Below are 22156 nucleotides of genomic sequence, written 5' to 3' on the forward strand. Positions count from 1 at the left end.
TAAAAAGAAAAAATGTGACACCACAATAGAATGATAGATGACAAATGAGGCCATTCCTTGAGAGAGCTTAAATCATTGGTGGTCCTCTTCCCATAAAAGCATTGTTGTCCCATTATCATCCTTCACTTCACTCCTCTTCTTTTTTCTTATCCTGCAAACCACAATTCTACACCTATTGTCTAAACTACATGAGTAAACAAAAGCTTGAAATTAAACCCCCCGAGAAAGAAGAAAACATGGATTGAATGTGTAACAAGATCAAGAAAACATGGGAGAGGAAGTGGAATATTGGAGCAGAGAAGAAGAGAAGGCCTTTGAGAATGGGATTGCAATGCATTGGATTGAAGGTGAAGAGAATAAGAATCCCATTTGGAATAAAATTGCTTCAATGGTTCCCACTAAAAGTATTCAACAGTTAAAGAATCATTACAAAGTTTTGGTGGAAGATGTTGCTGACATTGAAGCTGGAAATGTTCCATTGCCTAAGTACTCGGCAGAGATGCTCACACCTCCTGCACTAGCAACGGCAACAAATAATTACAAGGATCGGTATCGTGAAAAAGAAAAACGATTCGCAAAACATAATTTCTCCAGTCACGACTCGACCTCGACCTCGGCCTCAGCCTCATCAGGTAAAGGAGGAGGAGGAGTATCATCATCTTCCACCTCTAGGTCGGAATCAGAACGTCGAAAAGGGATTCCGTGGACCGAAGAAGAGCACAGGTAAGTTCAATTTTCGGTTCTTGTTGTTAGGGGGAAATATAGAATAGATCAATGAATTGTACCGTTACGGTTTTGAAGTAAGAAGTATCTTAAAAAATAGAAGCAACGGACTATTATATTTTAGTTTCATTGCGCATTATCATTATTATCAGGGGGGAATATATAATAGATTTATGAACAGATTTTTTGAATTCAGGTTATTTTTGCTTGGATTAGACAAGTTTGGTAAAGGGGATTGGAGGAGCATTTCAAGAAATTACGTTGTTTCAAGGACCCCAACACAAGTTGCAAGCCATGCTCAAAAGTACTTTATTCGTTTGAACTCTATGAACAGAGACAGAAGGAGATCAAGTATCCATGACATAACAAGTATCGGTATGGGCGACGATATTTCATCGTCCCCCTCGGCTCAGCTACCGCCTCCGATCACAGGACAACATATGAATCCAAACTCGAATGCAATGAAACACCATAACATGCAAATTTATGGTACCGGTCATGCACCAATGGGACATCCAGTGGCTTCGAGTGCCCACATTGCTCATCCTGCCGTAGTTGGCACTCCTGTCATGATGCCTCCGGGGCATCATCATCACCATCATCATCTTCCACAGTATGTTCTTCCGGTTGCGTATCCTATGCCGCCTCCGCCCCAACCACAACACCAATAACAAACTTAAAGCTAGCTTACGATGTGACTCTTCATTTCTTTTATTTCAATGGTACGTTTCCAACTATTTTCAGAAGCGGACCTAGCAGGAATCGTCCAAAATTCCAAATGTTGTGTTCTTGTAGGTCTTTTTGAATAACAAATACATTTAAACCACAACATTTGCCAAATAATTACTCGTCAGCCAAACCCAAGGAGATCTCTTTTTTGCCTTTTTGTTGTTTAAACAAATTCTCTTAGTTCATGTATGTATATTATAAGTAAAATACATTCTTCATAAATTAAAATTAAGAACTTTGTGTGTGAGCAAGCATGAAACCTGAAATGCCACGGAGTACCGGAATGATTTAAAATCTACATCTAAATCAGTCAGTCCGTCGACACTATGATTAATCCTTATTCGATAATGCAAACTACTTGAACGCCTCCTTAGAAGTCCAAAATGGAAAGTATATATAATACTTGAGATACTTCTTACTTTGAGGAAATAACACCGTCTAAATATCCCTCCATCAAGAGCATGCGAGGATCAATTTATACTACAATACTCGCAATCAATTTCTGATATATATTCAAAAACCCACTCAGTCAGGTTGTCACAATTTGTCAGTTCGGATTATAATAGGATCTGATCTGATTAAAGCCGGTAACAAATACTACCAGTTACATGAATAACAACACAAAGTCTAAGTGCGCGGAAAAATCTTTCCATAAAACCTATGTAGTGCATTAGATGAGTTAGTAACAGAAAAAGGAACTGTTAGTTGTAGCCTTTAAAATGGTTAAGAGAGAGATTCTTGCACCAGACTCGATATAGCCACCTTTTTCGTCCCCATTTCCACCAGGTCGGACCCATGGAGCATCTTCTCTTTCTCTTCAACAACAGTTCTGCTGCAGCATGTCAGTTTCATATTTATACTCACAACTTAATGCAAACGCATATACAGAAAAGACACGAGGTAAGAACCAATTCTAGCCTAATTTTGCCTCCCCTATTTTCTTTCACCTAGCAAAATCCCATGTAAATAACATTTTGTAAATCTTAATTTGATTTGATCGAACCATAAGAACTAATTTGATTTGATCGAACCATACGAACGTTATAACAATTGGTTCTAAAATTTAGTTGATATCAAAAGCATAGAAAGTATATTATTCCGAGTAATTGAGTTAAAAAACTAAATTTTGTCATAGCATGTAACAAGAATGTACCGATCCCATGTTCCTAGCATATAAAATTATTGATTATATTGGATTCACAAGCTTGAGATTTTGGGAGAACAAGTTTGAACATAGTACCAAGCCAAGAGGTATTATTTCCAAAACCCTAAGAGCACAATCCCCATATATTTCATCAAGTTGGTCATGAGTGGAGTATATATCTCTATCTTCAGCTTACAAGTGTAGTAGTCTTATAAGAATATAAAGCCATTTATTTTTTTTGGATATATTAAAATAAAGCTATTTATCATGCCTTCTCTGGTGAGCTCAGTGCTTTTGGGACCAGTGGTTCCAGCACCTCTCATGCCCAAAAGGATCGCATACAAATTGGTCACACTTCAAACCCAAAAAAAGAAAAAAAAAAACGAACTACTTTGAACTTTCTAGACAATAGTTCACCAAATTAAGATCAACCAGGATCCAACACTCTATTAAGATTAAAAATATGGATATTGAACATAAATTTTGCATACAACATCCAAATTGAGTGATTCTTGATGGTGAATAATTTTAAGAAATAATGCATCACTATCTCTTCGCAAAACAGCTGTAAGTTGTATAGTAATTTTTTTGGAAGAAAAATTGCACTGTTCCAGGGGATTGGACAGCTACTTAGTACTCAGTTGATATCCCTTGTGATGGTAACAATGGGAGTTAATTATCAAATGTTCAGGCTAGACAAGTGTCATATTATGTGGAATCATCTAATTGATCTTATCTTATGAATACGCCAAATAATCAATAACCAATCTTATAAATGGCGGGCCGGGGCGGGGACTGCTACGCCTAGGCGGTTGAAATTTTTTTTAGCAATTTTTTATAAGTAATTATACATAATCATACAATGTAATTACAAAAAATCATAATTTTTTATGTAATATATGTAATTAAATAATACATAAAAAAATTTCATACAATATAATACAATCTAGATAAAGTGCAAATAAATATATAAATACAAACTAACAAGATAAATAAGACAGTGGTTGATGGCGACGGTGGCTGAAGGCGGTTTGAAGCAGATGGTGGTTGATGGTGAAGGATACTTGAAAACAAAAGTAAATATAAAAGAGAGTGATATGTGTTTTCATTATATCTAGGTTTTTTTAAATTGATTGACTTTGACAGATTTTTAAAGTAACTTCATTGACTGTCTCGCCCGCCAAATAGCCTCGGATCGTCTATAGAGACCTCCTTAGACAAACGCAGGGCGTTCAAGGGCCGTCAACCGCCTAGGCGGCCACCTCAACCGTCATTTAGAACATTGTCAATAACTAAAGCACAATTTTTAGGAACAATATTGGAGATTCTTGACAGCTTACAGCTGAAATTGTCAAGTAAAATACGAAAAATGGGACACACGAGTGATAACGAAAAAAGCAAGATTTCCTTGGTAATGTGGCTGAAGCAGATGCCACATTGGTAAGATTTCCCATGCTTCCATTTGATTTGATCAATCTGACTCAACCAGATAATGTGCATGCATTCCTAGCAATCCGCATAATTTATATGTGTCTGACTTGATTCTATACAGAACAAGTGGACGTGTTTGTGTATGCTATCATATGCTCATATTGGCATGTGATCAGGGTTGAATCTTTAAGCATAGTCGAGACTCATATTGAAGCATTTGATCCAGTAATATACATACTAGGTAACCACACTCAGGTGGGGGAGGGACAGAGGAAGTTGCTGTGTGATGTCTGTCTGACTGACTTCGTGAGGCTTGGGTCACCATGTTTTGGTCATGTGCATCTATGTTTTGTATCTTAAGGGTTTGTCTGTAGGTGCTAGTTTTAGAGGGTTATGTGTATCTCTTTCACAGGAGATGAATTGCATTCTGCCAAATACTTAACCTTGATACAAGTTTTTCAAGCAAATGAAGTATCCTGTTCAGACTTTTATATCCTAGTTTAATCGATATATACCCTCTCTCAATATGCTTCAACTCAAACAGTATCACCTGTGTACTGAAGATCCAAATGGTTTGATATGTGATGTCCCTAGTTTTAAAAATTCACGTACGGACACTGCTCACCTTTACTTCTCTATTATTATCAAACTTTTAGTTGTTCCTGAACTTCATCCATACTATATATAGTTAATAGCGAACTCAGGCTTCTTTCGTACTCCTTCACCGGGTCTCCAGTTGTTAGATTCCCTAAATGATTTAAGTGTGCATCATCCATGCTCACCAAGTATCGATATAATAGATCTCACATCTAACATTCGGAATGCTCCAACTAATTTTAACTGAATCCTTTTCAATCAAGGAGGTATAATCGACAGCAATGGAATATTAATCATTATCCTTCATCTCAGAGGTTAAGAATGTAAATGAATTCCAGGGACATTAAAAGGCTCGTGAAAAGTTATATACTAACTTCTATCCTGGAGAGCAGAACATCCGCATTCTGATTGCAACTTCAAATATTTGGGTTCAAGCGAAGGCCAATACTTCATCTGAATTTGTAAGACTTCAAGAACAGTTCGCAATCCAGCCTTGGTGGGTATTACTTGATCTACATTATGTTCAGGACCATCACCAAGTAAGACCTAGCAAATGCGGAATATTCAAACGTGATTATATAAGTTGCCATGCATCACATAAATTAGGAGAAAACAGAAGAATCCCCACCACCACTATTTAGAAAGAAAGAGAACAGACATCACAGATGGTATAAAAAGATTATTCGTAACAGGCTCCAACTGCTGACAGACCAGTTTGTCGGAAATGAGCAGAGCAACACGCCTATTATATCATTTTTCCAGTTAAAATATAGTGAAGGTACTCATGGAACAAGGCTCAGTCGCTCAAACAACTAAGAATGAGGAAGCAAATAGGCTACTGATCAACTAAATGGAATTAACCCCACAAAAGATGAGAGTTTGTCGGCATATTTATGTTACCTTAACAACTGCGGTAGCAGATGATGAAATTGACCGAAGATTGTAACTGTAAAATACAAGAGTATATCAAGGCGGCAAAAGAAAAAAGAAAAAAGAAAAAGCACTCTAGAAGCAGCAGTAGAACATGAATAAAAATGTAAAAAAAAAAAAAGAAAGTTGAGAGGAAATGTTACTAAATAAGCAGATGAAAATTAAATGACATTTAGTTGGTGAGATGAGGTAGCATGAATAAGTAACAAACCCGCCCTCAAGGATGACCAGTAACTTTCCACCAGATAGAGCACTGCACATTTGTGTCATCTGTGCATAGCCAGTAGGGGTCACCTAAGAAAGTACAACAAAATAAATACAACTGAAATAACAAAACAACAGAAATTGAGGTCTATATGAGAAATATCTTTGATTTGGAAGCTTATAGTAAGATGCAGTGATACAAACAACTAGAAAGAATATGAAGGACATACTTTTTTCAGGGAATGATTGGACCTTCACAAAAGAAAAGGGGAGGTTCAATTTTCTTGGCTTTTTTATTGATTGTTGAGATGAGATATACTATCTCACTCTGTACTAGGAAATTCACAACCAATAAATCTATTGTGCAGGATCAACAAGTAATTGATACTTCTCAATGATATTTGTAAACATATATGATCAGTATCAACCGAGAAAACTTTTGTTTATAGGAAACAATATTATATTAATAAAAAATTTTAATTACAAAACGTGAACCATAGATCCATGCATAGTAAAGTAAGAACAGGAATCATATAAACATAATATTAGACTCCAATCCCTATACAATTCTGAGACCGAAAACATTTTAAACTCCATATTCTTCGTAATCCAGCGGGAACCCTAATCTTGTCACAACACTCTTCGAACGAATCTTCTTGATTGTCAAAAATCCTTCTATTCCTCTCTCCAACCAAACGGACCAAAATAAACAATGAACTACCACAACCCAAAAAATTGTACCCCTTTCCTAGATCGAGACCAAGATCTGCTGCGAAATAAATCCTGAGTTGATCGAGACACCCAAACCAAGCCCAACTCCGCCAATGCTTTGAACCAAAGAAGTAAGAAACCAATGAATAAGCAAGTGGTCCTAGGTCTCTACCTCTTACGGACACAACACACACCAACTTGGACAAAGAGAACAATTAGGGTACCTCTTTTGCATCATCTCGCACGTTGGTAAATTTCCAAACATTGCAGTCCATGAAAACACTTGAACTGTGGACGAAACTGGCGCTTACCAAATAGTTTGATAGAGGGGAAAAGAGGGAAAACTATTATCTTGAAAAAAAGACTCGAAGAAGGATTTAACAAATAACAATCCTTAAGAATCCCGAACCCACTTCCTAATGTCTTCGGTTCCCTCAATCAAACTTACCCTATCCATATAAACTGCCGTGAATCCTACACATAACTCCAAATATTTGGCTAAAAACGTTGTTTTTCTCTTATAAATGAATGCTCATTCATCTAAATTGACAACTAATAAAGCCTAAAAAGAACCTAGTAGCTCCAACTCAGTTTCAATGATTCTGAATAACTAAATATCATTACATATCAACTGTGTGGGCATACAAAATGTAAAAGAGTGTGTTTTGTTTCTAAACATTTCTGGTCGTACAAAAATACACCACTTTGCAAACCAAAAGTAGTTGCTTCAACACTCATAGTAAATATTAAAGTTTTAGATGATATATTTCTCTGAAAAGAGGGTGATATGATGCTTATATTTTAATAGTAACATGTCAGATAGAAGCTTTTGATAGTAGAAGATAACCAAGAAAATAACAGAATATGTAAAACTCTAAAATGCTATACTACAAGTATCACTGCAATTGTTGCAACAGTAATATTATTATATGTACATAAATTGATTTGATTATATTTCGCTATGCATTTCACATGCAATAAAGTACATATTTATTTTGAAAATTTTACTAGACAATTAGAGAAAAAAAGTTTGTTCTGCATTAATGGACATAAAAAAAGGTAAACATATTTAATGCTTGTATCAATTAGATTTACAGCTGGTCGTAAAATATGTTTTAACTGCTACATGTAATTTCATTTGTTATAGAAAAATAAAACTAAAAACCTAAAGTCATTCATAAAATACAGTTTACACGTGCACAACATGGATCTTCCTAGTGATATTAAAAAAATGAACTTTCCTGAAAAAACAATTCCTTACATCGCAGCAGCCAAGAGGATCTCCTCGTGCAGCATCAAATCCAGCAGAAATTATTGTGAAATCTGGGTCAAACTCTGAAGCTGCATATCAAAACCTAAACAATATCAGCAGGAGCAAATTAATTATTAGGATCATTAAAATTGAGCAGATTAAGTATCATTCACAAGGCATCATGTGAAAGCAAACAATAAGATTTCTCAGATTTGAATTAGGTGATGAAATTAAATGATCACAAACAGAAAAACCAGAATTGTGAAAGTTGTGGCAAGAACTAGCTTATAAGATGGCATTAATACATAAAAAATCCTCAGCCCAAAAGCAGTTCCAACTCCGGCCAATTTATAATCTTTCTTACATCCAAGGTAAATATATTTGTCAAGAACAGTGATAAAATAAAATATAAGGGTGCAATAAAACTTCAACAAACTTCCACAGTACATTTTTGGAATCTCATTTTATCTAGAATAATGCATGCAAAAAGCAGGTACTATAAATATAAAATAGATTTTAATATTCTACATCACCAACTACAACATTCAATGCCATCGTAAAAAGTACAATTATATAGCTGAATCATGTCAACCTTATATTATTAATTACTTTACTGTACAGAAGAGGGGTAGATAATGACTAGTTTGGTATGTTTACTGGCGCAGTTCCAAAAATTACCCATGCCTTTTTACAAGTGAGGATACTCGAGACAAAAATAATAATTTTACATATCAAAATAGGTCCAGTGTCGCAGTAACCACCTCTAAAAGTTTCAAACTCTATTGGTTCCTATTGTTTCTATCTTTCTTATTTCTCAACAAACAACGCTTTGAAACAAAGTATTAACTTCCAGTACAAATGGTTTAAAGCTTTTTAAATAAAATTGCTTCCAATATATAACGTGTTATGAACATGTATTGCATGTGTACCATCGTTGTATCAAGAATGGCCATCAAGATGAGCAAGAAAAGTTCTTGTAATGCTTACAAGAAATAGAAAAAATATAATCGGGAACCAAATTTGATACCAGTAATATGAAATACAAATTAGTTGTAGGGAAGATTTTCTACAATAATATCATTGGGTATTTTTAACTATATAAGAGATAATTACTGCGATCTAAACTAAATATAATTAATAACAATTTAAAAATGTTAGCATTTTGTTGTGCACATAAGTTTCTACGACAGACAATGTAAATTTTGAGTCGTGTACCATCATTTGTTCAATATGTTTATTCTACTTTGAAGCATGGTATCAAACTACAAAATCTGATCTATGGTGTTTTGCCATGCACATTGTCTAAAAATCTAGGTCAAGTCACTGTTTTTTTTTTTTTTTTTTGATAAGAAACAAATTTTATTAATTTAGGGATTAATTACATCATATGTACGGATGAGTAATCCGCAACATTCCTACACTACCACAAAGTTTTGAACCTGTTTAATCACACCAAACACAAAACAAAAACTCAAGACCATACAAATTTCCAGTCCCTATAGAGATCGGAGGCCCTTAGATGTTGATACTGAGTAAGATTGACCGTCGAAGTGGCCACTCCCAATTTTATTCTCTCCCATACTTGGTCATTTGACTCGTAAGCATCTTGAAATATCCTTTTGTTCCTTTCCAACCAAATTGTCCACAATATGGTATGAATGATGATAAACCAAAACTCTCTAAATTTGTTCGCGAACGGATACCAAGAGTTGTCAAGAAGTAAATCTTTTGCATGTCTTGGCGCAGCCCATTGAAATTCCAGCTCATTTAGCACTTTATTCCAAATACCTGTTGCGAAAGGACAATGTAACAGAATGTGATCTTGACTTTCTTCATGATTTCGGCATAGACAACACCATTGCGGTCTTAAGGCACAATTCTTCCACCTTTTCTGCACAGAATCACATGTCGGCAACCTCCCCAAGCTTACTATCCATGAGAAAATCCTGACTTTCTGTGGGACATGAACTTTCCAAATGCTGTTGTAAGAGTTGAAAAAAATAGAGGAAGGGTTTTGAAAGAAAGACCCGTAAAAAGATTTGACCGAAAAGATCCCCGAAACGTCCCCCAACCACACTCTAAAGTCCTGAACCCCTTCCTGCAATTTGACTCGATCTAACACTGACATCAAGTTTGTGAACTCGTGAATCTCACCCTCGCCAAGAGCTCTTCTAAATCTCACATCCCAAATGATTGTTGAAATACCCCCAGAAATGACGAATTCTACGAAATGACTAATTGGTTTGTTAACAAAACAAGAAATTCGAAATAAAGATGGAAACCGTACATTAAACGATAACTCACCCACCCAAACATCCTCCCAGAAACGAATTAAGTTACCTTGTCTTAGCACCCCCCTAACTAGCTGATGGAAAGCCTGGTATGATCGGGATATACACTTCCAAGGGCTTCTGAATGTCACCTTCTCCGCCAAACCTAAATCCCATCCGTTATCATGTAGGCCGTAGATACTCATAATCACTTTTTTCCACAACGACTCCTTTTCCACCGAATTTCTCCACCACCACTTACCAAGTAAACCCTTGTTCCTTAGACAAATATTTCCCATTCCCAACCCTCCCATTTCCTTTGGTTTGCTTACCTGCTTCCATCTAACCACATGGCAATGGTATTCCCCGTCAGCACCATCCCAAAGAAAGTCCCTCATTATTTTTTCCATAGAATTTGCGACACTTTTCGGAACCTTAAACAATGACATGAAGTACGATGGCATCGCTCCTAATACTGAATTTATCAGGATGAATCTTCCCCCCCTTGATAGGAACGATTTTTTCCAGCTTGCTAATTTGTTGTGCATTTTAGAAAGTACCGGTTCCCAAAAATGCAGCTTTGAGGGGTTGCCTCCCAATGGTAGTCCAAGATATTTGATTGGCCAATTTTCTTTTTTGCACCCACAAGTTGTTGCCAAGTCCTCTGCTTCATCATCCGAGCAACTCAATCCCAAAACCACACTTTTTCCTAAATTAATTTTCAGCCCTGAGCTTGTTCCAAACTGTTTTATTAACTCCACAATTGCTACCACATCAGCTCTTTTATTTGCGAAGAAAAGTGTATCGTCCGCGAATTGTAAGTGTGATATCTCAATTTTATCTTTCCCAACTTGAAGTCCCCTGACCTTGTTGTCCACCTTTGCCTTGTCTATCATCCTCCCCAACACATCAACGACAATGTTGAACAGAAAGGGAGACAACGGATCACCTTGTCGCAAGCCTCTCTCTCCTTTGATTTTCCCACACGGTTTTCCATTGATAAAAACCGAGAAATTGAAATTCGATACACATCCTCTAATCCACCTCCTCCATCTTTCCCCAAATCCTTTTCTATCCAACACGAAATCTAGAAATTGGCTATCAACATTGTCGTAAGCTTTCTCCAAGTCAATTTTTAGGATCCAACCCTTCTTCTTTTTCCTTCGATATTCCTCAACAATCTCATTCGCTATGAGGCTACAATCCAATATCTGTCTTCCTCTTATGAAAGCAGACTGATTCTCCGCAATGGTATCGCACATGACCTTCTTCAGTCTCGTAGTCAATACCTTAGCCACGATCTTGTACAAACTCGTAATCAAGCTGATTGGTCTAAAATCTTTGATCCGTCTTGCATCTCTTATTTTTGGGATGAGACATATGTACGTTTCATTCGTGATTCCATTGACGATCCCGTTGTTAAAAAATTCGTCGAATACCTTTAACAAATCCTCCCTCACTGTTTCCCATTTTTTGATAAAATGCCATTGTGAATCCATCCGGCCCCGGTGCTTTATTACCATCGCATTCGAACACCGCCTTCTTAATTTCTGCCTCATCAAAAGGTTTTTCTAGTTCATCTGCGAATGTGTGTTGTATAGGATTCCAGTCTATACCTTGAAGACCTCTCCTTTCGTCCTCGAAATTCACTACATCACCTCCCGTCTTTCTGAACAAACCCGCATAGAATTCCAAGATTTCTTGTTCGATTTGTCCTCTGTCCGTAACCATACTGCCATCACTCAATTCCAATCTATCGATCATTGCTCTGTTTCTTCTTTTATTCAATAAAGAGTGGAAATAATTGGAATTCTGATCCCCATATTTGAGCCATGAACATTTCGCTTTTTGGCTGTTTAGTTGAAATTGTTTAAAAGACAATTCTTCCAGCGAACATTTTGCTTTCTTCCGTTCAGCGTGTAGCTCTTCAGACCATAGTCCCTCTGCCTCAAGCCTATCCAGTTGATTAATCTTGTCACTCAGTTCTTGAATTTTCACTCTGACATCCCCGAAGACTTCTTTATTCCATTTGGAGACCTCTGCCTTTAACGTCTTTAACTTATGCATGAATTTGTATCCCTCCCATCCTTGGATTCCCTCCTTGCTCCACCAAATTTCCGCCTGTTTTTTGAATTCTGGGTGAGTCATCCAAGCATTTTCAAATCTGAAAGGTACTGGCCCCCAGCGTGTTTTCACGGTATCAAGCACAATAGGACAGTGATCAGACGTGATTCTTGGTAGCACCTTTTGTCTGAAATCGGGGAATAAAATCGACCATCCCCTAGAGAAGAGATATCTATCTAACCGACAACAAATCGGTTCCGTTCTGTAGTTAGACCACGTGAATTTAGCGTTCAGCAGCGGAGGATCTACGAGTTCCAACTCTTCTATCAAAGCATCAAAGCATGCCATGCTTGTATTTGATGATTGACTGTTAATTTTTTCTCCCACATTCCTTACCACATTGAAATCTCCTCCCAAACACCAATTATCCCCACAAAGCGATTTCAACCCCGCCAATTCATCCCAAAATAACTCTCTGTCTCTTGGTTTCACCGGTCCGTATATTGCCGAGAACCACCAGGTTATATCATCATTCCTTCTTATTTCAATTGACACCGAGAATTCCCCAATTAGGTTGTTGGTAACTAAGACTTCTCGTGGATCCCACATCACAATAATGCCCCCCGATCTTCCCACTGAAGGTAGACATACCCATTCTACGAATCTTGACTTCCACACACTTGTCACAAATTTTCTATCCACCCTCTCAAGTTTTGTTTCCTGTAGTATAACAATATCTGGTTTTTCTTTGCGGATGATCACTTTTACCAACTGTCTTCTTCGTGCAGCCCCTCCACCTCGTATATTCCATGAAAATATTTTCATTGTAACACTCTGGGACCCCTCGAAGTAGCACCTTTTTCGTAATCTATACCACACTGAAGTCTGTACAATTCCTTCTTTAAACTGCCATTTGACATCTTGACCCCTCTTCCACACCTGATAACTTTTCCATTTGTCGCCTCCTCTCTTACTTCCACTATCCTTTTCTCCATCACATTCCTTGAAGGTATGCATGTCCCATTACCTGGCTTTCCACCAACTATTCCTACCCCCCCACCTAGAAATCCTCTAGACAGACCCAAGTAAGTAAAAGGAGATTGTAAAATAACAGTTAGAGACAAGGACTGGATTGAAGATATAGAATGATTTTGTGCAAGAACCTGTCCCACTGAAGTTGCTGGATTTTCTAATGAATTGCAGCTTGAGAAAGTCATTTCTCCTTTTGGTGATGAGAACAATGTATCCATTTCTTTTGCCACATCTTCATCGGTTTCTGGAGCTTCCGAGCTAATGTAGCCCATTGTACCTGTATCTGATGAGTCAAATTCCCCTTCAGATAATTCTTCTGGAGAGTCTTCAAATGCGATTTCCTCGGATCCTTCGGCGTCACCAGCTTCCATCTTCCCACAGAGCCCCGTGACATGAATGTCTGATACAAAATGCCCCCCTAATTTTATTCCTTCTGTACTTCGTGTGCTGTCCTTTTTCCTTTTTCTGTAATAGCTTTTCCCAAACTTGTTGAATATATTGTTGTTTAAATCTGATCCCTCCCTGTTGAAAATCTCATCACCTTGGTCAATAAGCACAGAAGCAATAGAAGAACATCTGAATTTATGTGCTTCTTTTGGATCAAGGTTTCTCAGTATCTTCATTGCCTTTGCCTTGGATGTTTGGTTTTTTGGTTCAAACGTTGTGTTTGTAATGATAACAGATTTTGAAGGAGGTCTAACACCCCTATCCTCTTCCATATTATCCCCCGTGCTGCACGCTCTTCCTACTGATCCGACGTTTATCGATTCTTTTCCTTGTCCGGATTGAGTTGCTTTGGTATCTTTATCTTTGTCCTTGTCCCGAATGCTTTTGATTGCTTCCTCTTCTGCTAATGTCCTGTATATATTCTTGTTCCCCCACCCCGCTAAGATTTTCTTCCCATTCACTACTACTTGAGCGTAAGTCTGCTTTTCATAGTTATCATAGCCATTAGGATCAAAAGTTTCCACTTTAATTCTAATTTCTATAACACTCCCTTGTAGCTGAACTTGCATCTTAGTATCAATAAACCCTCCTTCATTTCCTTTCACCTTAATCTTTGCCGCACCAAGATCTCTGAAATGTAAAGTGTCGACACCAATAGCCAACAAACCCCCACATTGTTCTCCTATGATATTAAATGATGCCGGGGACCATAGCTCCCAAGGTAATCCATAGATATGGATCCAGCTGTTACAGCATGCTTCTACCGTGTGCAGAGTGTCAATGTCTTTGGACCATCGTTCAAACAATAATGTCACTCCAAGGTCAAAGAATCCCCTTTTCAGATTGACATAAAAAGAAGCTTCCTCCGCAGTGGAAGGCCACCATAGAGCTTTATTAGCCTGGAACGGAAAGAGTTTGACATTTTTGTTTGTTGAAATCCTTAATACCCCTTCAATACGCTGCCATGAATCATTGACTTTAACTCTGGAGACTACTATTGCTTCATCCCATTTTTGCTGGACCCGCTGCTCATCAATTACTTCTGCATTTCTCATCAATTCACCGTTGGAGGTCCTTGTCAAATTTCTGTTGGGTGTGTTATGCATCAACTGGCCGTCACTAGACTGATCATTGCTCTGATTAGCCCTCCTCTGATGCCCGCTTGTCGTCAACTTATCCAGTGCAATTGAGATATTAATCCAACCTTCAGCTCTTAATCCACTTGGTACAATGGTAATCTGTTTTCTGCCGCTCTTATTAAATTTGGAAACCTCTAAATATCTTCCTCTGCTGTTGGCGAAACTCTGTATAATGAAGACTGCATTCCTACCTCTGAAGCGTTGAGAACTCGAACCTGAAAATGGTGAGCTAATGTGTTCCTTGAGTCGGAGATTGAACCAACGCGCCTCCTCACCTTCGAAGTCCATCAGATAGCTGGATTTCCTAGTTTTTTCAGCCCACCATATAGAGCGACCATCCTTCCCTAGCCTCAGTGTGAATATTTTGAATTCTATCTTAATCGTTTCTTCCCAAGGTGTTGTTCTGACTTCGTGCGCTCCAATCCGGCGATTCCTTAGATTGCGAACAGCCATGAAGGTTCCTTCCACGAAAAGAGACGTAAGTGATGATTTAAAGAACCCTAAAAACGAGCCCCAGAGAGACGACTCTTGCACCGGCGGCCAGTTGTCGTCGCCGGACTGATAGAAGTTGTCGACGCCGCCGGAAAATCAAGAACCGGTAATGAAGAAAGTTGACGGATGATGGAAACGAAGGAAAAGGGGGGGAGAGAGCATTTTGAAATATTTCTCTCACTTGCTGCAAATCTAGATTCCAAAACTATGGAGTTCCAAGTCACTGTTAATCTGCCAACAAAAAGCTTCAGGCTATAATTCACATCCTGCACATAAAAGTTACCCTTATGGCTGCCTATGTATTTGGTTGGAGTTTGAACTGCTAGTGGTTTTTCCATCTACCTATTTGATTTATCCTTTTGCAAGCATAAGTATGAAGATCGTCCTTTGCTGCTCAACCGAGAATCCCAAATTGCCTGTTTGTTATGTCTGTCTTATTTTAGAATGTGTTAACGTGCAAAATTTTCATCGAGACATTTTTTTTTACTTCAAGCTGAACCCTTCAATTCAGATTTCCATGTTTGACTTGAGAATTATTAGAAATCAAATATTCGATTATGATATATCATATATTTTACCAATATAAAGGGGTAATAAATTGTAATGTAAACTACGAGAGAGAAACAAAAGTTTTAGCTTTTTGGATATTATTCATGGAAATAAGCCACTATGGCCAAACTACCCAAATTCTATGTTGGAATTTGTTTTCTCTTGGATAGATATATTGTATTTAAAATTTAGCAATACTTTTTATTCAGCTTCATCATGCTCAAACCCAATGTACCGAAATGAACAATTTCAATGCATTACCGTACAGAGGAGATAACTTTACATATGAAATGTTGAGTAACTTGCTGGAGAGATGTTGCAAACAGAAAATGGTCACAGGACTCACAGCAGTTGTGGGCATTTTAGTTCTATTGAGAAAGAAAAGTATGAAGTTCACTAATAAAACTGCAGTTTGAAACCATGATAACTTTTCAAGTTAACAGATATATCACATGTAATCTTGTAAAAATAATGGCAATGAATCAAGTAGAACTACACCTTTCATCACATAAAATAACAAGACGAGTAAATTCTTTTTGCATCTGCAATTCTTAATATGAATCATGTAGAACTACACCTTTCATCACATAAAATAACAAGACGAGCAAATTCTTTTTGCATCTGACCATGAATGAAACTAAAAAAATCTTTAAAAAAGTCCTATACTCGACAAGATCCTGGGGGTAAACTACTTGATTAGCTGAACAAAACTTGACCAGGTTCAGACAAACTATAGAAAAAGAGTAAAATGGCATAACCTATAGGCATCACTACTTGCTGAAATGCAAAGATGTAGTCATTATCACCAACTCCTCCACAACTCCATGGAATATTTACACAGTATCCTTCCGCATCCATTGTACCAACCTGAAACAGTACGATAATGAAAAGGTCAATTTCTCATCGATTCATTAAACAGAGCCATAAATGCTGAAATTAAATACAAAGGAGAATGAAAAATCATGAGCCTGCTCAAGTAGGCTCATACGCACATATACATTGACAACTTCATTCCGCTACTTTTTTGCCAAATAAAGATCGAATATCATTTCTCACTTTTCATAAGTTCCATAAACATGGTAATGTGTCACATATAAAAAAGAATCTAAACTCTGCCTAGGTAAGGTGGTTAAGAACATTAATCAAAGTTAAATAATTGGAACTACTTTTGCTTGCTATATTAGGTAAATGCATTTCTAAATTCAGTGACAGTAAACAATTTTCCCATGCCTAGAAACATGGTTCGAGTTAATGGAATCAATAAGTTGAAAGCAATTAATGTTCTTTCCACAAACAAAATTGGAAACGGTCAAAATATTATTCAATAGCTTTTTCCGTCATTACCTATCAGGAAAAAGCCGGTCACTGGGAGTCTGGGACCATTAGAAAAACAAAAACAAAAAAAAAACTCGAATCAAAACAGGACCTTAGCAAAAAAATTGCAACTGTCTTACGCTGTCTTGAAGGTTGTGAGCACATGAAAGTTCAATCAGAGCAAAGAAAGATGTGGACCTCAAAATATTTGAAGAAAATGACTTGTTACTAAGGGCACAAGGTCATACGTGAAGAAACATTATATCAGTAGTCAGTACATAAAATGGAAGCGTCCAGTGGTCAATAAGTAATAGGAAGTGCTGCTACCTCATCAGCAGCTCCAGTACCAGGATAAAACCTTCCACCCTCATGTCTATGCAAAGATACATACAAAACCTGAAAATTGATAAAATTATCGGGCATCAGTTGTGTGTCGTTTTGACATGTTTATTGTATCATATTTTATTCTTGCATGTGTCGTTTATTTTGCATTTGAAACTGTTTTGCATATTAGTCGTCCATATCTGTTTAGGGTTGACTTGTAATTGAATTAATCAAGAAAAAATGGCCAAGGTCGAGCAGGGCACGCTAGGGCGGGTGAAACTGTCCGCCCCAGCGCGCAAAGGATGAAAAGAAGTTATACTTGCGCAGAGCTTGGGCTGGAGCGGGTGATTTTGTCCGCCCGCCCCAGCGCGACCCAATATGGAAAAAAATATGCATCGATTTGTTTCCATTTTTCTGGATTCTCCCCTATATAGAAAGCCTAATAGAGGATTTTGAGACATAATTCATGACTTTTTGTGGACATATCATTTCAACTTTGAAGAGCCGATGCGCGGAGAAAAAAGACCGGAGTCGAGGAGGCAAGAAGAAATCGAGATTTTCACACTGCATTTCTTCTTTCCTTTATTTCTTTTAATACTTTTAATCTGAAAACTTTGTTTTGAGAATTATATTATGACCTTTAGCAGCTAAATTTTTATATTTGTTGGGATTAAAGGAGATCTTACCCCAAGACGTTTTATTTAATTTGATTATCGACTTTCGTTTCATGGTTGATTATATTACGGTTTTTATTAGAAACATAAATTTTAGTCAACTTTTATGATATTTTATATAGTGAATGAAGTCGAAAGAATAGTTTGCAACAGGAACAAGTAATATAGTATGTGGATTTATAATTTTCATAGATATATTAAATTGAATATAGGTAGATAGTAATACTCCAATAGGTCGAAAGCTAAGGGATTCCATAAAACATGCGTGCAATTCACCTTTGATAACTAATTAAAGACATTTAATTATTTCATTGTATTGAATTAGTTTAGCATAATTTGAGAGAATGTGTTAATAAATTGGGGAATCTTGTTAAAAACATGAATAACAGTTGGGATCAGTTGTTGAAATAAACAAGGGGTGGGTGAACTAAAATTCTCAACAAATTCTTTCTAACTTGATTTAAATCTTCATTTCGAAGTGTCAATTTTTTTTTCCGAATTATAATTTTACTTTTAATAACATTTGAAATATTTCAAAATCTCGTTTACACTTTACTAAATATAAATTTCTACAAATAATAATTGTGTGATAGGGTCTCTGTGGTACGATATCCGTACTTCGTACATTATATTATAATTTGACTCGTGCACTTGTCATTCATTTGAGCATAAACATTTATTTTATTGGGAATCGATAGTGCAAGAATCAAGTTTTTGGCGCCGCTGCCGAGAAATGTTCATTCACAATTTTATTTTTCAGTTATTTTTTTGAGTATTATTTATTGTTATTAATCTACCACCCTCTCTTTTATTTCAGATACGTCTTCCAATGCATGCCACAATCAATTGACTTTGAGCTTGAGCAATTTGATCCCGAGATCAAGAGAATTTTTCGCATGAAAAGACAACAACAAAATGTTAGTAAGGGGAAATTTTTATTTTGTTGCGTCTTATAACCTATTCTGCTATAAAGTGAGTAAAACGTAAGTAAGGGGAGGTTGTTGTGTGTCGTTTTTACGTTTTTTTCGTTTATTTTGCATTTATTTCAATTCTTTTTGGGTATGTTTTGCATATTAGTCATCCATATGTGTTTCGGGTTGACTTGGAAGTGAGTTAATCACGAAAAGATGGAATTATGGGCCAAGGTCGAGCAGGGCGCAAAGGATGAAAAGAAGTCACACTTGCGCAGAGCTTGCACTGGGCCGGTGATTTTGTCTGTCCCAGCATGCTCGAGTAAAAAAGAAAACAAGAGTTGCGCAAAGCTCGCGCTGGGACGGGTAATTTTGTCCGCCCCAGCACGACCCAATATAGAAAAAATATACATCGATTTGTTTCCACTTTTCTGAATTTTCCCCATATATGGAAAGCCTAATACATGGTTTTGTGACATAATTCATGACTTTTGGGGACATCAATTCAACTTTGAAGAGCCACCGCGCAGAGAAAAAAGAACTGAGTCGAGGAGGCAAGAAGAAATCGAGTTTTCCACGCAACGGTTCTTCTTTCCTTCATTTTTTTCGTACTTTTAATCTGAAAACTTTGTTTTGAGAATTTTATTATGACGTTTAGCAACTAAGTTTTTATATTTGTTGGGATTCAAAGGCATCTTACCTCGACACGTTTTATTTAGTTTGATTATCGACTTTTGCTTCATGCTTGATTATATTACGATTATAGCTAACTTTTATGATATTTTATATTGCGAATTAAGTCGAAAGAATAGTTTTCAATATGAACAAGTAATATAGTCCGTGTATTTACAAATTCCATAGATATATGAAATTGAATATACGTTGAGAGCGATAGTTCAATAGGTCGGAAGCTAAGAGATTCCATAACATAGTTGTCAAGGCGCTAGGCGACGTCAAGGCGACGAGCCACTGCCTAGCGCCCGAACGCCTAGGCGACAAAAGGTGATCGCCTAGCCACGAGGCGATAATATAGAGCGAATGTATTATATATTTATGTTCTACTAAAAATCAACTATTAATAATAATGAACTATATGAAAACCTAAATATATAAAGCTTCAAGTAACAAAAAACAAAAATATCTCAATATTGTCGATAAATCAACACATTCAAATCTTAATTCTTATGCTAGACAATTTAATTTTTCCAAAACAATCTAGACTCAGATCAATCTTCAATCGGCAGACAGAGCATGGTGCGCAGAAGCTTCAATCGGCAGGGGTTGATAATAGAAGACGTATCGACATGCAAAACTAGGCTATTTTTTTAAAACAAATTACTTATGGGCTGAAATTAGTTATGGGCTTATTTAGTTGGGCTTTGGGTCATTAAAAAATAAAGGAGAAGCCTGCTTATGCGATGCGCACAGGCTGCTGCAAAGAGGCGATTCGCCTGGAACGCCCATCGCCTGGAGAAAGGCGGTTTCAAGGCGCTAAAGGCGCTCGCCCAGCCATGCACGTCGCCTGGTTGTCAACTAAGGCTATGTTCCATAAAACGTGCATGTGATTCACCTTCGATAGATACTTAAAGACATTTAATTCTTTGACCATGTTGAATTAGTCTACATTAACTTGAAAAAGTTTGTTAATAAATTAGGGAATCTTGTAAAACATAGTAATAGTCGGGATCAGTTATAAATGAGGTAATAGTTGTGTGATACACTCTCTCTGCGGTACGCTTCGTATAATATATTATAACTTGACTCGTGCATTTGCGAGTCATTCGAGCATAAACATTTATTTTATTTTTATTGAGAATTTATAGTGCAAGAAAAGCTCGATCAACATCCAAAGTTTCTGTGATGAAAATGTATTTCAAAATAGAAAAACAAAACTGGCAACAAAATGTTAATAGCAACGCTCAAATGTAACGGTCCTAACATTATTTTTCTTCAAGTAAAATCAACAATTTATAGAATATCACAAGTGGCATTGAGATACCGATGGATGGTTCGTTAAGATATCAACAAAAACACATAGTCCAAACATAATTCAAAAGTTCTCACGGTTTCTTTAGTTGGTCACTTTGAACATATGTAGAGTTGACCCAAAGTAGGACAAACATTTGATGTGGAGGTCAATCAACTACAAACAAGCGGGAGTTTATATAAATGTTTAATTGGATGAAAAGCTAAGTAAACGTGGTTCTAGTGAACTGGGCAGGCACTGTATCTAGAAGTGGAACCAAGTTGCATTATCTGGTTAGAACTACTCATCGGTGCCGACTCCATTTGTTCAATTTTAACTCTTTTACCATTGTATTGTTGAGAGTTTGAATAAACTAGGATTGATTTTGACTCCAAAAAATACAATAGCATCATTTCTAGTGGCTATACTCCTCACAAGCCATGAGAACTGGCAGAATATTTTTTTTGAAGGTACAATATTATATTAATAAATTATTTTAATTACAAAAAGCGGACCAGACTAATGAAGTAAGACCCACAGTCAACTTAACATAATATTATACTTCAACTCCTGTGCGGATATGAGATCTGAAACCGAGAATGATTTAAACTCCACATTCTTCGAAGTCCAACGATACATAAATTCTTACTTTACTCCTTAAGCACTTGATTATTAGATATTAATTCAAATGGATTTATAATGGGCAAAGTAATAAAAGTCAAAGGTTTGAAATTGGCACACAGCATACCGATTTGTTTTTCTCAAATATTTCTTGGGTTCCATTACCATGATGAACATCCTGCACGGTTCACATAGCCATAAATATTAAGAAAAAGATCCATAAAAAAATTCATAGGCTAAGATTAGTCCAATTACCCAGTCAATGATCAAGACCTTCTTTGCTCCAGCTCTCTGAGCTGCTGATGCAGCAATGGCCGCATTATTATGAAGGCAAAAACCCATGGCCTGTTTTACACATGCGTGATGGCCAGGAGGACGGATCTGACTCATTGGAGATGGGTGAGTAAATATACATGTAAATACTTTTCTGCCGAACTAGTTAATATTTTCTTTATACGCGAAAAATTCCAAAACAAATATTTTAAAAACTTCACAATGTTCTCTTACCAGCGCAAAACCATTTTTAGCACTTCCAGAATATATGGATGTTGCAAGATCGAAACATAACCCAGCAGCAAGCCTGGCAGCACATGCTGAATACTGATTTGCATATGTATCAGGTGTGAAATAGC

At 36.9% G+C, this 22156-nt stretch overlaps 2 protein-coding genes across 4 annotated transcripts in view; one reads left to right on the top strand and one right to left on the bottom strand.

Annotated features, from left to right (window-relative positions):
- Positions 1 to 2237, top strand: LOC140805789 (transcription factor MYBS1-like). Its single transcript, XM_073162095.1, has 2 exons — positions 1 to 723; positions 920 to 2237. Exons 1-2 carry the CDS (start codon positions 269 to 271, stop codon positions 1392 to 1394), a joined length of 930 nt encoding a protein of 309 aa, XP_073018196.1. The 5' UTR covers positions 1 to 268; the 3' UTR covers positions 1395 to 2237.
- Positions 1942 to 22156, bottom strand: part of LOC140805788 (histone deacetylase 15-like) — a 27266-nt gene continuing 7051 nt past the window's right edge. Inside the window, exons 8-17 of one of the 3 annotated variants that reach the window (XM_073162094.1) lie at positions 22032 to 22155; positions 21780 to 21905; positions 21652 to 21702; positions 17356 to 17424; positions 16473 to 16581; positions 7731 to 7810; positions 5766 to 5848; positions 5525 to 5570; positions 4999 to 5170; positions 1942 to 2281 (exon numbers count right to left, since the gene is read on the bottom strand). In XM_073162094.1, the coding sequence (XP_073018195.1) occupies positions 2154 to 2281; positions 4999 to 5170; positions 5525 to 5570; positions 5766 to 5848; positions 7731 to 7810; positions 16473 to 16581; positions 17356 to 17424; positions 21652 to 21702; positions 21780 to 21905; positions 22032 to 22155 (988 nt within the window). In that variant the 3' untranslated portion in view covers positions 1942 to 2153. Of the gene's footprint in view, positions 2288 to 4998; positions 5171 to 5524; positions 5571 to 5765; positions 5849 to 7730; positions 7811 to 16472; positions 16582 to 17355; positions 17425 to 21651; positions 21703 to 21779; positions 21906 to 22031; position 22156 lie in introns of all 3 variants that reach the window. The other 2 variants (XM_073162093.1, XM_073162092.1) reach the window with 2 other exon arrangements.

The sequence above is a fragment of the Primulina eburnea genome, chromosome 11 (assembly GCF_022965805.1).
Source record: "Primulina eburnea isolate SZY01 chromosome 11, ASM2296580v1, whole genome shotgun sequence".
In the NCBI taxonomy this organism is placed as follows: Eukaryota; Viridiplantae; Streptophyta; class Magnoliopsida; order Lamiales; family Gesneriaceae; genus Primulina; species Primulina eburnea.

Excerpts from the sequence above, each read along its gene's own strand:
- LOC140805789 (XM_073162095.1), top strand. The coding sequence starts at position 269 with ATGGGAGAGGAAGTGGAATATTGGAGCAGAGAAGAAGAGAAGGCCTTT. Across the intron at positions 724-919 it reads TGGACCGAAGAAGAGCACAG|GTTATTTTTGCTTGGATTAG; the intron begins GTAAGTTCAATT and ends TTTTGAATTCAG.